This window comes from Panthera tigris, chromosome A3 (genome assembly GCF_018350195.1).
Source record: "Panthera tigris isolate Pti1 chromosome A3, P.tigris_Pti1_mat1.1, whole genome shotgun sequence".
Classification (NCBI taxonomy): Eukaryota; Metazoa; Chordata; class Mammalia; order Carnivora; family Felidae; genus Panthera; species Panthera tigris.
The window spans coordinates 62,037,028-62,052,967 of record NC_056662.1 but is presented as its reverse complement, the minus strand read 5'-3'; the positions used below and the strand labels follow the sequence as shown (position 1 = coordinate 62,052,967).

Genomic DNA, 15,940 nt, shown 5'->3' with positions numbered 1-15,940 from the left:
CTAATTATAGTATTTGCCTGGCCTAATTACAGCCCGGGCTAATTTGTTAATGGTTTTGGGAACTGAGAGCCTTTGCCTCGGGCAGTATCACAGCCCCTGGGTACATGCTGGGGAGTTTGCCAAGGAGAGCAGGGTGAAGGAATGTGAGTGCCCCGTGGGGCCCCATGGGCAGCCTGGGCTGTCTGAGGAGCCCCGTGTCCAGTTGGCACACACATGTCTCTGACTGATGGCTCCACTGTCCATGGGTTGTCAACGTGGGTCTTTCCCCTCTCCAGGACTCTCAGGAGATTCTGATACACAGCACCAGACAGGTCCTTGCCATTTTCATTCTACTGAAACAAAAGGTCTGAAATGCCTTGAGATTTAAAAAATACTTTTGGTTTTCCTTTTCATAAGAGCAATATCTGTTTGCAGTAGAAACTTCAGGAAATAAAGAAAAGGGAAAAAAAACCACCTATACCCCACCCCAGTGACTCATGACCCCACGTGTGTTAACGTTTTGGTGGAGGAGTCTCATGCCTGATCCCTTTGTTCTTGCCTGACTCATTGCATTGTCCTCCCCCCCCCCCCCCCCGCCAGGGAAGTCCCACCTGGCCATCGTGCAGAAGGTGAACAACGAGGGTGAAGGTGACCCCTTCTACGAGGTGCTGGGCCTGGTCACCCTGGAGGATGTCATTGAGGAGATCATCAAATCTGAGATCCTGGACGAGTCGGATATGTACAGTGAGTTCCATCCTCTCCACAGGCCCGGAACCCTTTTCCTATTCACATCCTAGGTGCCCCTAGGTGGGAAGGCCACAGTGCAAGGACATGGGAGGGCTGGCACCCTGAGACCCAGGAACTCCGTGTCTCACCCTGGCCAGGGACCTTGCCCTGGTGCAGACACTGCTGCTTGTGCCTGGAAGAAAGGACTGCAGAGCTGGGGACTGGAGAGCAGGTTCTAGTCTGTTCCTGAGTCATTGGGGTTCAGTGTTCTCAGTTCTAGATTCTGCCTCTTGCAGCTGACAACCGAAGCCGGAAACGAGTATCTGAGAAGAACAAACGTGACTTCTCAGCCTTTAAGGATGCTGACAATGAACTCAAGGTGAAAATTTCACCTCAGCTACTTCTGGCGGCTCATCGCTTCCTGGCCACGGGTAAGAGCAAGTGGAGGGCCTTCAGGTGTTGATGGGATACAGTCATGGAAGAAGGATTCTAGGCCTCTGGCTACTTTCTCCCATGGGACAAGGGCTGTGTCAGGTGAAAGGTATAGGGAAAACATGATTGCCTCTGAAAGGGGGCAAGGCGCCTTCCCTCTATCCCTGGGGCACACCTTGTGATTTGTTTTCTTTGTTGATGGGTTGCCATTGCAAATTTCTAGGAAGCAACCAAGTTGGTTTTGAAAATAACCACTGGGAGTACCTGAAGTGGGCCCTGGGGTTCCGCAGACCCATGGGTGCTGGGGAGGAGGAGGGAGAAAGAGGCCTTTCCACATACTGTGGGCCCACAGCTCTTGTCTGGCACAGCTCTTGTCTGGCACAGCTCTTGTCTGGCTCGTGCACTCCAAGGAGTCTCAATCCAGTTCTGTTCTCATCTCTCCTCCTTCCCCTCTGCCTGAATTTGCTGGGTCCAGCAGGACTTGACCTCTAGGTCAATGACATTTCTCTCTTCTCACCCCTGACTCAAAGCCCCTTTGGGGATCTGGGTGATTGATTTGAAAAGCTCCTGCCTATTCCCCACCTCCCCCCAAAATCTGACTTCCTTCCTAACTCTCACTTGCTGAAGGATGTTAATTCTCTTTATTTTTCCTGCCAGGATATTGACGATAGTGCTAATGATAATGATGATAATATTTATGAAGCACTTTCCATATGGCAAGAATGTATCTAAGAGTTTTTTTTTTTTTTAATGTTTATTTATTTTTGAGAGAGAGAGACACACACACAGTGTGAGCAGGAGAGGGTCAGAGCGAGAGGGAGACACAGAATCTGAAGCAGGCTCCAGGCTCTGAGTTGTCAACACAGTACCTGATACGGGGCTCAAACTCACAAACGGTGAGATCAGACCTGAGCCAAAGTCAGACACCTAACCTACTGAGCCACCCAGGTGCCCCAGAGCATGTTTTGTTTTTAAAGTAACCTCTATACCCAATGTGAGGTTGTAACTTGTGACTCTGAGATCAAGAGTCCTATGCTCCACTGACTGAGCTAGCCAGGAGCCCCAACCCTACCAAATTTTGTTTTGTTTTGTTTTGTTTTGTTTAATTGTTACTATTTTTTTTTTTAGAAATCTTTTTTTTTTTTTTTAATGTTTATCTATTTTGAGAGAGAGTGCTGTACCTATATGAGCAGGGGAGGGGCAGAGAAAGAGAGAGGGAGAGACATAGAATTCTAAGCAGGTTCCACGGTATCAGTGCAGAGCCCGACACGAGGCTTGAACCCACAACCTGCAAGATCATGACCTGAGCCGAAATCAAGAGTCAGATGCTCAGAGAAATACAAATCAAAACCACAATGAGATACCACCTCACACCAGTCAGAATGGCTAAAATTAACAACTCAGGCAACAACAGATGTTGGCGAGGATGTGGAGAAAGAGGATCTCTTTTGCATTGTTGGTGGGAATGCAAACTGGTGCAGCCACTCTGGAAAACAGTATGGAGTTTCCTCAAAAAATTAAAAATAGAACTACCCTATGACCCAGCAATTGCACTACTAGGTATTTATCCAAGGGATACAGGTGTGCTGTTTCGAAGGGGCACATGCACCCCAATGTTTATAGCAGCACTATCAACAATAGCCAAAGTATGGAAGGAGCCCAAATGTCCATCGATGGATGAATGGATAAAGAAGATGTGGTGTATATATATATACAACGGAGTATTACTTGGCAATCAAAAAGAATGAAATCTTGGCCATTTGCAACAACATGGATGGAACTAAAGGGTATTATGCTAAGCAAAATTAGGCAGAGAAAGACATAGCGTATGACCTCACTCATGTAGAATTTGAGATACAAAACAGGTGAACATAGGGGAAGGGAAACAAAAATAATATAGGGAGGGGGACAAAATATAAGAGACTCAAATACAGAGAACAAACTAAGGGTTGCTGGAGGGGTTGTGGGTGGGGGAATGAGCTAAATGATCAAGGGGCATTAGGGAAGACACTTGTTGGGGTGAGCACTGGGTGTTGTACATAGGGGATGAATCACTGAATTCTCCTGAAATCATTTTTTTTTTAATTTAAAAAAAAAATTTTTTTTTTTTAACGTTTATTTATTTTTTTGAGACACAGAGAGACAGAGCATGAACAGGGGAGGAGCAGAGAGAGAGGGAGACACAGAATCCGAAACAGGCTCCAGGCTCTGAGCTGTCAGCACAGAGCCCGACACGGGGCTCGAACTCACAGACCGTGAGATCGTGACCTGAGCCGAAGTTGGACACTTAACCGACCAAGCCACCCAGGCGCCCCACCTGAAATCATTTTTGCACTAACTTGGATGTAAATTTAGAAAAATAAATAAATTAAAAAAAAAAAAAAAAAAAAAGAACCAGATGCTCAGAATCAGATATTGAGCCACCCAGGTGCCCCAACCCCACGAGGTTTTTAATCCTCATTTTACAGATGAGGAAACTGAGACACAGGTTAAGTAACTTGCCCAAGATCACACACTATTAGTGCAGGCGCCGCCATTCCAGCCTAGGCAGGCGGGCTGACTGGAGTGTAACCTGTTTGGATCCAAAGGTGCTTCCTTCCCAGGGAGGTGCAGAACCAAAGGGAAGGGCCTGGGCAGGGAGGGGGCTGTGTTCCCCACGTTGCCTATTCCAGGCCCCCTGTGAAGTCCTCATCTCTCTTCCTACAGAGGTTCCCCAGTTCAGCCCCTCTCTAATATCCGAGAAAATCCTGCTTCGCCTGCTCAAGTACCCAGACGTCATTCAGGAACTCAAGTTTGATGAGCACAACAAATATTACATTCGCCATTACCTGTACACCCGAAATAAGCCGGCCGACTACTTTATCCTCATCCTGCAGGTAAGTGGCCTGCTCCGTGCCTGCCCCCCTATGCCCACTGTCCCCTCCTTGCCTGCTGAGGTGGCTGGGGGACGCAGGGCTTTCCTGCCTAGGGAACGTCCAGCCTGCCCCTGAGCTTCTGCTCCCCCTTTGCCCACCCTCTTCCTGAGAAGCCACCCTTGAGTCTCCAGGTCAGGGTACCTGAACTCTTCAGGGCTCTGGAACCAGCTCTTCCTCGCCCTTACTTCTCCCTCTTGCTTTGTCCTTTTTTCCCTCCGTTGAGTTTTCTTTCTTAGTCTGTTTGTTTTCCTGGCCCTGTGTTCTTCCAGGGGAAGGTGGAGGTGGAGGCCGGGAAGGAGAACATGAAGTTTGAGACAGGCGCCTTCTCCTACTATGGGACCATGGCCTTGTCCTCGCCCACCTCTGGTGAGTCGCTGGGTTGCATCTGTGCTTCTGTGCTGCCCTCCAGCATACCTGGGTTGGGCGGATACTTAGACTGGCACCCAGAACCTGGGGCAGTCCAGGTGGCTCAGGGGAGAGGGAGGCCAGTCAGGGCCAGAGTTGTCAGGGCCTAGCAGAGGTGGTCCAGAAGAGCTGTGACTGGCTCCTTCGGACAGGATTCTGAGAGTGGGGAGAAGAGATGGGAAGGGGAATCTGCGCAAAGGCCTGCATAGAGCTGAGAGCATGTCTTGAGATGTGAGAACAGCCTGCCAGAGTTGGGGGAGGACCATGGGGAGTAAGGACATGTCGGGGAGCCCCAGAAAGTTGGCAGCATTTGGTTGTGATAGGAAGCAGGAAGCCATTGATGGCCTTTGAGCAGGGGGAAGTACGACAGCAGAATGGGCCAACCAGGCAAGCAGCCACAGCAGCGAGAAGAATGAGTGGAGACAGGTGGAGGGAGGCCACAGGCTCTTGCTCATGGAGACTGGGTTAGGGAATTGAGGTGGAGAGTGAGGGGGTCCAGAGTGCCTATGGTTGGGAGCCAGGCCGGGGCCTATTTGCTGGGCAGGTTGCAGATGGGCTTGACTTTTCAGGGGGCTTAGCCACTGCCTTTTGGTTAAGGGCTGGATTTTTTTTTTTTTTTAATGTTTATTTATTTATTTTGAGAGAGAGATAGCAAGTGGGGCAAGGGCAGAGAGAGAGGAAGACAGAATCCCAAGCAGGCTCTGCACTGCCACTGAGGAGCCCGGCATGGGGCTTGAACTCACAAACTGTGAGATCATGACCTGAGCCAAAATCAAGAGTCAGATGCCTAACTGAGCCACCCAAGTGCCCAGAGGGCTGGTTCTGATGGCAGAAAGGGATTTGGGATAAAGAGGGACTGGACATGCCCTCCAAGAGAGGTTGTGGGAAGTCCAGGGAAGGGCCACTCTGGCCACCCTGGCGCTTTCTGCTTCTCCAGTCCTGGGTGGTTCAGGCTCCCCTTGCCAGAGGGACCTTGTGACTAAAGTGGCACCCTGCAGGCAAGACCCAAGTCTTGCCAGATTGGCTCCTCACCAGTTGTATGACCCTCTTAACCTCCAGAGGGGCTCCAGGTTGCTGCAGGCTGGAAAGCGAAAATCTACTTTATTGCTGGGGGACAGGCCACACATTTAGGTGTGTGTGCATCTCCTGGAGAGCCTCTGTGCTATGCCTGTTGCTGTCCTTTGACAAAGAGGACCTGTGCAGGGCCCAGGGCATCCATGTATATTGACACAGCTCAGCTTATCCACTGGTGTGACGTAGCTCTGCCCCTCCACCAGCATGAGCAGGCTCCAGGAAGGAGAGAGTGAGGAGACAAGGTTCCAGAGCTGGGTTTTGGAGCAGTTGGCCTCTGCCTGGATGCATTGGGCCTAAGGAGGATTTCTCTGCCCCTCCCAAGAGCACCTCTTGCCATCCAGCTGGGGGAAATCTTGTCCAGAAAGGCACACGGTCATGGGACATTTCCTCCAGGCACGCTTTCTCTGCAACAATGCCTTAGAGGCTTGGGTCAGAGTCCTGGGCTCTATCCTTTGACCTGGAGGCACTCAGTTCCCACTTGGAGTGGCCAAAAGGAAGAAGGGATGACTTCTGGGGGGCTTGCTTCACTGTGGAAGCTTCTGCCCCTCTCTGAGCAGGGCTTGTTGGATTGCCCTAAGCCCCTCCCCATCAGAGCCATGTCCCCCTTTCCATTGTGCCCCCTCTTTGCCCAAGGGAGCCTGACCCCCAGCAGATCTGCTTCTCTATCCCATACCTGTGGCTCCATGTTCTGCCTCCTCACCCTACCCATCGCTGACCTTTTCCTCTTTTGCTCCAGTGCCTTCAACCCAGGTCGGGTGTCCGCCTGGCAAGCGGAACTCCCTGCTCTCCTGGCTCTCAGGTAACATGGCATGGCTGGAGAAGTTTGCACTGCCACCTATCGCCTGAGCCCACATACCACAGCTCTACTAACCTCTCCCAGCAGGCACTGGGGCTCCCCACAGCACCTCAGGCCATCCCACCCGTTCACACTTGTGGGCCAGCTTGATTTGCACTGGCTCTGCTTGGCCTAGGGCCCAATTACTGGGTGGCTTTGCCCTGGTTCTGGAAGAGCATCCCCAAAGGTCCTTCAGTCCTTGAGAAGACACACACACATGCACATGCACATACACACACGCACGCATCCACACAGATAGGGTGGGAAGGGAGGGTTGCTTCTGGCCAGGCCAAGTGAACCCAGCTGTTCGGCACCCCCTGATCAAGGCCACTCACAAACATCACGATGCCTGTCATGTCATCAGCTTTTTCTAAAAAACTTTCCTCCTTTCTTCACAGGCTTTGCTCTTCATTCTGTTGCTGCTGGTGTCTGCCTGCCAGGGGGAGGCAGCCGCTGGGCAGTTAGAAGTGCGGCCCTGGGCAGACTGCCCTGTTTGAATGCTGTCTCTGCAATTACTAGCTAAATGATTCCGGGAGCTGACTTACTCTAAGTCTTTGTTCCCTCTTGTGAAATGGGAACAATATATGTGCCCACTTCTTAGAATTGTCAGGAGCAATGAGAGAATTGGTATGAAATGTTAGAGCTCAATTGTTACTTCTGTTTTCTTCTTGATTACAACTAAAATGTGCTATTCCAATCATAAACTATTGAGGAAGAGGCCCAATGCCATATACTGTTTCTGGCCTTTGCTGGGACACACTCTTGAGCCTTATCCCAGAATTGCTGGGCTGACTGAGTCAGTTCTCAGTCATTTATGTGGAGGCAGCAGAGGGTGGCGGAAGGTGCTGGTCTCACCATCAGAATTCTGGCCTGACCTGGTGAGCCCAGGGGAGGTTAAGAGCATTACAAGTGCCTTTGAGCTTCAGTCTCGCTGTGTAACTTAAAGAAGCTCCTGAGGCCCTGACACTCCTATCACCAGAGTCCATCTTTTCCCATTTTATATTCGTACAGCTGGGTTTTTTCTCCTCAGCTGTACCAAAGGACATGTTTTTATCGATTCTCTTTAAAAAAAAAAAGTAAAAAGGTGATTTAGAAGACACTCAGCCTTTTCAAACAGCCACCTTTTGGCTGTAATAGAAGTGGGAAGCTGACAATGGCCTTTGAGTGGGTGATGTCCAATGACAACAGAATGGACCATATTGGTCCTCCTTGGCCAACATCTCAGCCCCCTCTTCTCTCTTCTGCTCTTGCTCTTGTGTCACACTGGCCAGGAGTTTATGTATACATGGTTTAGATCCTGATGTTTGTACCTAATATGGGAACAGAGATGCTTTTCCATAAGCTTTCTGGTTAGAGCCACGCAGTATTCCCCCAGGCACATGTGCCTGCATTTGTTATTCTGCCCCTTATGTATGTTCATTGGGGTCTAAATAACACCAGGATGTGTTGTGAAAAAACTTTCTCTGTGTTTAAGATTATGTTCTCAGGATATCCTTTCAGAATGAAATTACCAAGTCAAAATCTCTTAATTTTTTTTTTACACATTTATAGTTCTGTTTTAATCATAAAAGCAACGTAGCTTATTTAGAAAGTTGAGCAAATAGAAAAAGTCTTAAGAAAATTAAGAAGTATCATAATTTCATTATTCAGAAACATTTCATATTTTGGTCTATTTCTTTTTGGGCTTCTATTTTTAAAGGGCCGTGTCACTAATCTGTGTTGTTTTTAAATTCAGTTTCTGGAGCATTAATAAGCATTAATAAAAGCATTCCATCATCCAAATGATTAACATGAAATATTAGGTAATATCTTTAGTATTTGTGTTTCTTTTCTAGGACTTAATCAGAGATGTTAGGTTAGGATAAGTGATATATGCACACGATCCTCTCTAATGATTGTACACCGCCCAATCACAGACTACCCAGACTATATTTTCCTAGTTTTATGAATGAAGCTCAAAGATAGAGTATTACTCAGTTCAGTCTCCCTCAGTTAAACTTGAATTGGTCCTTCAGTCACCTGGATTCATTGTGTTTGCTGTCTTCACTGAACTATTTGTTAGAATAGCTAACTTAATAGTTAGTAACCTAGTGGTTAAGTAAATAAGCTTAGTGCACTTCCTGTTTGTTTAAAAGAAGCCAGCATGCCTTCACAATTAACTTCTTTGTGCATTTCATTGTTTTCTAAGTGTTCTCAAAAATAAGAGCTAATGATGTACAATATGGGTACAGTTCCTTTTTCAAAATAAGGAGTCTGTTCCTTCCTCATTTGTGGTTGAGTCATCCCCCTTTCCTGGTTACAGTCGTCTGAATGGAGGCCTGTGCTGCCCCTGGTCATGGGAAGAGGCGCCTTCACCACTACCCCAGTCTTTGCCTCAAGGGAGGGGCACTTGGACCAGCCTGGAGAAAACCACCAGAGTGGGAGGCCTGGAGCTCTGGAGGCTCTAGGTTCCTGTGAGAGGAACCTGCTGCCCTTGTCCCTCTTGTCACATTGACTGGGGCCAGCAGACACAAGTGGCTGGGACAGTTCCACCCAGAACAGGTCATGTGCAGAACATACTTTTGATGTCTGAAAAGCATTTTAAGGGGCGCCTGGGTGGCTGGGTCAGTTAAGTATCTGATTCTTGATCTCAGTTCAGGTCTTGATCTCAGGTTCATGAGTTCGAGCCACACATTGGGCTCCGCGCTGGGCATGAAGCCTACTTAAAAACAAAAAACAAAACAGCATTTTAAGACGTGAATAGGGCATGGTGTTGTGAGGTCTGTGTGGATGCGCAGGGAGAGGGTGCAAACTGTATGTCTTCCTTTAATATAATTTAAAAGTATATAGTGTATGTCACCTGATATAAGCTGGTACAGAGACAAAGATAGCGACTTGTCTGCCATGGCAGGGTAATCACTATGTTGCCCTTGACTGATTAGTTGTTGGGGAAATGAGGGTTGTGCAGCTATAAACTTTCTGTGTCTTCGGTTTTTGTTTTCTGCTTTGGTACGCTTTTTAATACTTCTTGCACAACACTTCTAAACAAACTAACTCATTTGCTTTGATGAGGTCAGATCTTCTACTGTTGGAGCTTCTGCTTGTCCTTAAGAACTGTTCCCATTCCTGGTGGGGGCCCTGCTCCCGGGTGTCCGTGGGACAGGTTAGCAAGAGGCTGTGAGGGGCCACCGGGGGCTCCTGGCCTGACGACCTGTCTCTCCCCACAGACCACTCCCCATCCCACCCCACCACCCTCAGTCGCTCAGCCTCCCTCAGTTACCCGGACCGCACGGATCTCACGAACACAGCTACCTTGGCAGGCAGCAGCAACCAGTTTGGCAGCTCCATCCTGGGCCAGTACATCTCTGACTTCAGTGTCCGGGCGCTCATGGACCTCCAGTACATTAAGGTGAGTGCTTCCTGTGTCTCCATCTGGGAAGCGCTGTCTTCCTTGTCCTGGGCATTTGGATAACTCTGCCTCAGCAGTCAGCAACTTCTTTCTTTTGCCCACCACACATGGCACAGAGGGCCCGGTCCCAAGATGTGTGTCCTCCTTATTCTCATTCCTTATTTTCACTAGCTTCCAGAAACTCCAGCTAGTCACGTCCTCTCTTCTGGACTCATAGCCCAACCCTGACCAACCCTGTTCCCCGGGTCCTGTAAGGTTTGCCTCTCAGTTCCTGCTCTCTGTGAACCTCATCCCTTCCTCCTGCAGATCACTCGGCAACAGTACCAGAATGGGCTGCTGGCCTCACGCATGGAGAACTGCCCTCAGTTTCCCCTGGATGGCTGCACCATCTGCACGGAGAACTTGGCCGGGAAGGCTGAGCTGCCTGTGGTAGATGAGACCACGACTCTTCTCAATGAGCGCAACTCTTTGCTGCACAGAGCTTCCCATGAGAGTGCCATCTGACAGGAGGGCCCGGGGCCCCCCGCCAGCCCCGCGGGGGTCTCCCCAGTGGGCCCACATGAAGATAGGGAGCCTGTTAGGCCAGGAGGGGTGCAGATAGCCTGTCTAACTGAGCAGCCAGATGGCCCCCAGAGTGTGGGGGTTTTGGCCTCCGACAGGGACCTCTGAACAACTCTGAGGTAGCGGCTGCCCAGTTCTAGACTGGCAGGGCAGTGGGCCAGCTACCATGAGCGAGGCTGTTTTTTACTGAGAGAATTTCTGAACTAGCCTCACTGCTCCTCTTTTTAAATATTGTTTGGGGAAAGGAATGGGGAAGGGAAGACAGGGTTAAGGAACTTTATTTAAAACAATTTTTTTTCCCCATAAAAACTTTAATTAAAAGGGGTAGGGTTTCTCACCCCAGGAAGCAATAGCCATAATCTGCTCCCAGCCGTGACCTTCTGGCTTATGTCCCTGACTCAGGGAGCCCACTCTTCCTCCTCTTCCTCCTCTCCCTCCTCCTCCTCCTCCTCCTCCAGAGAGGGGATCCTAGAGGCCCACTGGAGGAAGGTTTTCTCTCGGGAGGAAGATAGTTCCTTTCAGGAAACAAAGAACCAAATAGCGCTGAGAACAACTGCCTGGACACATGCACTGAGGCTTGTCTGACGTTGCTGAGGCTGAAGGATTCTGGGTAACTGTGATGAGGGACATGGTACTCCCAGCTACAGAGAGGAGCACACCTACTCCTGTCAATCGCTGGATCCTGGAATTTCCTAGAACTCTGCTGATGGGCTCTTCTGGTGAGTTGGGCTAGGCTGAGGATTCTCACCCCTGTCTCCACTGGTTTGACTCAGATCAGGGTCTCACACCTTGAAGATCACTTACCCTTGCTCCCCAGGCCCTGCCCTTACTTTTACCAAAGGTTTCCCCCTAGGCGAGAGAGCATCTGTCTACATTACGGGTGACTTGTCTGAGATACTCCTTTCCATTCCAGGAGGGAATCTGGTCATGGGCATCTGTGTTGTTAGCAGTTAATACATCCCCCTTCCCACCCCACAATGTTAAGTCAAGTGTCAGTCACTGACCTATGAAGCCCTTCTTTCCAGACTCCCTGCTTCTCATCCCCAAACCCCAATGCCTCTTGGGGATTGAGGACAACAGGACACATAGGAAGCCAACCTAAGGTTCTTCATGCCCTTTCCTGTGTGGCTGAGGCTTACCCAACCCTGTTCACACATGTACAAAACCCAGGAAAGGAAGTTTCTTCCTAAAAGGCACACAGCTGGCAGCCCTGTTGCCCCATCTTTGTAATCCTAGCCTGAGTTGTCATCTTGGCCTTGGCTCAAGCTGGTGGTACTGGAACCCGAGAGCTCCGTCCCCACATGGAGTTCTGCCCAGGCGGTTTTTCCTTGGGGCTGAATTAGGCCTTGCTGCGGGGCTCCAGGCTTGCCACTGTTGGGGAGGCTGTGGGACCAAGGTCCATGTTGGCCCTTTCATCAGGTGAAACAGGTGCCCAGGGCCCAAGATCAGGCGAGGGAGACTTGCAAGCCTTCCACCTAAGTAGTATTTATTGACCCTTTCTTCAGTCAGTGACTTCTGTCACCCCAAGTACTCTATTCTTCAAGCGCCTGGAGAATCCTAACTCTTGGGACCAGGAAATGTCTTGTACCAAATATACTTGCCTGGCCAGTTTAAAGTCTTCCCCAGTCACAGAATTTATTCGTAAAAGTCTGGAGAGAAAGTGGGAACACCCATGGGTTCTCAGTCATGAGAAAAATAGACACTAGACCTTTATTACCTGTTGGGGGAAGCCCCTCAGTTTTCTACAGGAGCAGCTTGCTTTCTGAGTCCGCACGGGAGCTTGCAAAGCTGTGTTCCTGAGAGACCTGAGTGCCAGGTGGAGCAGACCGTATTGGCCTGAACCAAGTGAGTGTGTGTGAAGTAAAAGGAGCAGGTGCACACACTTCCACAGCTACCTCTTTGCACACACAGTTACTACCAACAGATGGTCCCTCCTCCCCCTCCCTTTTCCCATTTATAATCACTTCTTGCAGAGGGTCATAATTATTTCCAAATATTACTGGTCCGATGACTTCCTCCTCCCAGTGCAATTTTTCACTTCCTATTCCAACCTCTGATTCCTGGGCTGAGCCATACCCTGGAACTGGCCCACCCCTGCATGTCTTCCCATGTAAGGGAGACCTTTGTAAATGGCCTCCAAATGGGTAGGCAAGTCACAGCCACCGTAGCAAATAACTCCTATTTATTTTGCATAAGATTTTAATTTGTATATTTTTGTGATTTATTTTGGCATTGTTATGAGTTTGACTCTCGGGGAGTTTTGTTGTATGACTCTTGTGTCTTTTGTCACAAGACAATGATAATATTTGCTAAACAATATATGGAATTTATTTTTGATTGGTAATAAAAAATGAAATATGAAATCTTGGTGAGTCTATAATTTGCCTCTTTGAGTTCTGTCAGTATTCGGTACCTGTCATAAAGATAGTGGCTGTGGTGGCTGTCACCTATGACAGGGTAAGGGGCAAGTATTCTGGCAGTGTTTAATAGTAAAAAGGAAAGCAGAAATGAAATTTACAAAATATGTGTAATCAAGGCTATTGTCACAGGAGCTAGAGAGTGCCAGCTGCTGTTAGATGTACAGGGCAAATGTGCTCAACTGCAACAATGAGGGGTCTTGTCAAAATGGACACCATAGTCTTCTGCCTACGGGTACTGGAGGGGGCAGTCAGCATGGGCAAGTCGCCCCTTCTCTCTCCCCTGAGGGCCAAAGGAGAAAGTTTTATCCAAAAGTATGATCACATTGTTTCATAACATGCAGTCGCCTTTTTGTCCTTGCCCATGAAGTTGGTGGAGGACTCAAAGTTGGAGAGCTCATCCCCTGAAGAGCCCACCTGAGAGTCGCCTCACTGCATCCACTCTTGAGGTTTCTGCTGGGTAGACTTGCGCAGCGCCCATAGGTGCTGTGGCTGTGGTAATCGAGTGTGCTGAGGCTAGAGGCTCAAGCAAGCCAGGCTTAACAGAGCAGACAAATGTGGGGAATATTTAAAGGGGAGAGAAAAGGACATTCCAGATAAAATAGCAGATGCAAAAGCTTGTGTATAGGGGGACACGAGAATAAATTTCATCTGACCATATGTTCCACACATGTTTAAGTCCCTGCTACATGCCAGGTGCCACCAACAACTCAATGAGTTTGGTGAGGAAGAGTCCCTGAGGGAGATAGTCACACCAGAACCTTCTGATCTCCTGTGTCCTCCACATGGAACTCTTCTCCCAGGTCTTTGTGAGGCTCACCCCCTCACTTCATCTAAGTTTCCGTTCAAATGCCACCTCCTTGGAGAAGACTTCCCTGGTCACCCCATCTAAAACAGCATGGACCCAGTCCCTCTGTCCATTTCCTCAACTTGCTTCGTTTTGCTCCATAGCATTTACTGCCAGACAGTAAAATGAGGATTTATGTGTGGTTTGTTATTCCCACACTAGAACCTAAGTTCCAGGAGGGCAGGGCCTTTCTCATTCCCACATGGTACCAGCACTAGAATGGTACCTGGTACACTGTAGGCACTCAATGCAGGAAATACTTGTTGAATGAATGAATGAATGAATGAATGAATGAATGAATGGGTCTTACAAGAAGGTAAGTATTGGATGCTGTTGGGGAAGAGCACATAGCTCCCATAACCTTGACCCAATCTAGTCAAGAGATGGTAGAGGAAGACCGGCTGGAGTAAACGACACTTGCAGACTTGAGAAATAAGCAGGAATTTGCCAGTGAAGTCACATTAGTTATGAGTTTGAAACTCAAGAATAAGTATTTAGATGAAACATGGGAATGTTTTGAACCAAATGAGCAGTAAGGAAAATGGCCTGGAGAGGATCAATGAGAGACCTGAAGGTCAAGTGGCATGTATCTCCACTGATGCAGTGACTACCCAGGGGAGGGGGGCAAAGAATGGTACAGAGCCAACAAAGAAAGAAGCTGGTGAAGTACTCTTGCGGCCTCTTAACAGAAAATCACTCCTTGAGCATCTTTGCCCTACTGGATTCTTTTTGTCTTTGGGTATACACAATTTAAGTGAACATTTGTTTTCCGAGTGCAATCCAATTGTCCTACCCAAAGGTTTTCTCCAAAAAATGAATTATAGGTTGTTTTCCAAGGGAGCCTGAGACCAAATCCATAGGGAGTTTTTCCTCTTTCCTCTGGGACTGTTCTTTGCTAGTTAACTTTTTATCTGACTTTCATTTTAACCAGGTCTTCCATTCTGTTTCAAGGTCAGCATTGTCTCTGGACTTGAAAGAAGTGCTAACTAAAGGAGCTGAATTTATAAATTTTTTCTTCAGAGGATGCATGCTGATCCAGTAGAAAGGCTCAGTAGTGTCATTATTGCTTCTGCTGGTGGCTTATTCTGTCATCTACAAGTGAGGCATATAGCACCATCCAGATAATAAAAACTGGAAACATGGAGACCACGGTTTGCACAGTTGGGATAGTCACAGCACTGAGCTTATGATGTTGAAGAGACATTATTACCATCCTTTGAAGAGTTTTTCACACTGTTTTTTTCTTTTGGTCTTTCACACATGGATTTGTTCATTTTTGCACATTGCCTTCCACACTTAACTGTGTGCCACAGTACCTATACTTATTCTTTTCATGACCTAGCAAATGTGTTTCTGTAGAATCCTTATAAAGATTTTAAATGACATTCACCCTTTTCAAAGTCTACTTTTGTTACTAGGAAATTTGAAAATACATAAAAATGTAAAGAAAACACAAAACACAATCTGGACACCTGTAGAAAAGCCCCGTTCCCAGTTTATTTCCTTTCAAAGAGCATACATAATGGGTGAAAAACATTCCATACTGTCAATGAACCATTCTGTCTTCTAAATAACTCTCTTCTTGAATAGTTCTTCTTGTTCCTGAGTAAATATTTTCCCAAGGATAATCTGCTAGAAGTGGAGTGACCAGGTAACTAATTTTTGACAAAGCTGCCCTCTGTTAGCGTGGGTGGGATGGTGACCAGGATATTAGGCAGGTCGTGTCGGAATCCAGCATCCATGCTAAGTCATGCTTCACTTTTCTCCTGTAAAAGTAGCTGTGGGAATCCAAAGAGGTAGTAATTTCGTTTGTTTACACAATTACCATCATTCTCCCTAGCAGGATGCAAGTTCCTTGAAGGCAAAGGGCTGTCTCAACGTTCCCAGACCTATAGCACAGTCGGGCGCAATCAACAAACTTCAAGAAACTTGAGCTTCCCAACGTCCAGTCCTCTTTCAGCTCTCCTTGCCCCTAGGTCAGTGGTTCCCGGGCCCTTTCCTCATAAATGGCACATCTGTCACATACTGAAATTCTGCCTGCCAGCCGCTCCGCTCCGCGAGTCAGGGACTTCCCAAAGCACAAGTCCGGTCTCCCGGCGCGCCGGCACAGCTTGTGGGAACGAGACGCCCAGCTCGCCACTCCGCGCCACCCGACGCTGGCCACCCCTCACCCTAGGACTCAAGGCTGAACCCCGCGGGGCTGAGAGCCCCACGCCCCCGGCCCGCCCCAGGATCGCGCCGCCGCTTGTTTACTCCCCGGCGCAGCCTAGTCCGACCCTGGGACCCGCCCTCGCCCACCGCCTATTGGCGGAGGAGGTGCCAAGACTAGCGACGATTGGTCCGGAGGAGGCGGAGGGGTAG

General features: G+C 48.5%; 1 protein-coding gene across 3 annotated transcripts in view; it reads left to right on the top strand.

Moving 5' to 3' along the window:
* CNNM4 (cyclin and CBS domain divalent metal cation transport mediator 4) overlaps positions 1 to 12,652 on the top strand; it is a 41,449-nt gene extending 28,797 nt beyond the window's left edge. The window contains exons 2-8 of one of the 3 annotated variants that reach the window (XM_042981257.1): positions 580 to 723; positions 1,002 to 1,136; positions 3,844 to 4,013; positions 4,322 to 4,418; positions 6,268 to 6,330; positions 9,573 to 9,754; positions 10,061 to 12,652. In XM_042981257.1, coding sequence (XP_042837191.1) covers positions 580 to 723; positions 1,002 to 1,136; positions 3,844 to 4,013; positions 4,322 to 4,418; positions 6,268 to 6,330; positions 9,573 to 9,754; positions 10,061 to 10,258 — 989 coding nt within the window. In that variant the 3' untranslated portion in view covers positions 10,259 to 12,652. Of the gene's footprint in view, positions 1 to 579; positions 724 to 1,001; positions 1,137 to 3,843; positions 4,014 to 4,321; positions 4,419 to 6,267; positions 6,331 to 6,764; positions 7,857 to 9,572; positions 9,755 to 10,060 lie in introns of those variants that run through there. The other 2 variants (XM_042981258.1, XM_042981259.1) reach the window with 2 other exon arrangements.
* The last annotated feature ends 3,288 nt before the right edge of the window (positions 12,653 to 15,940 follow it).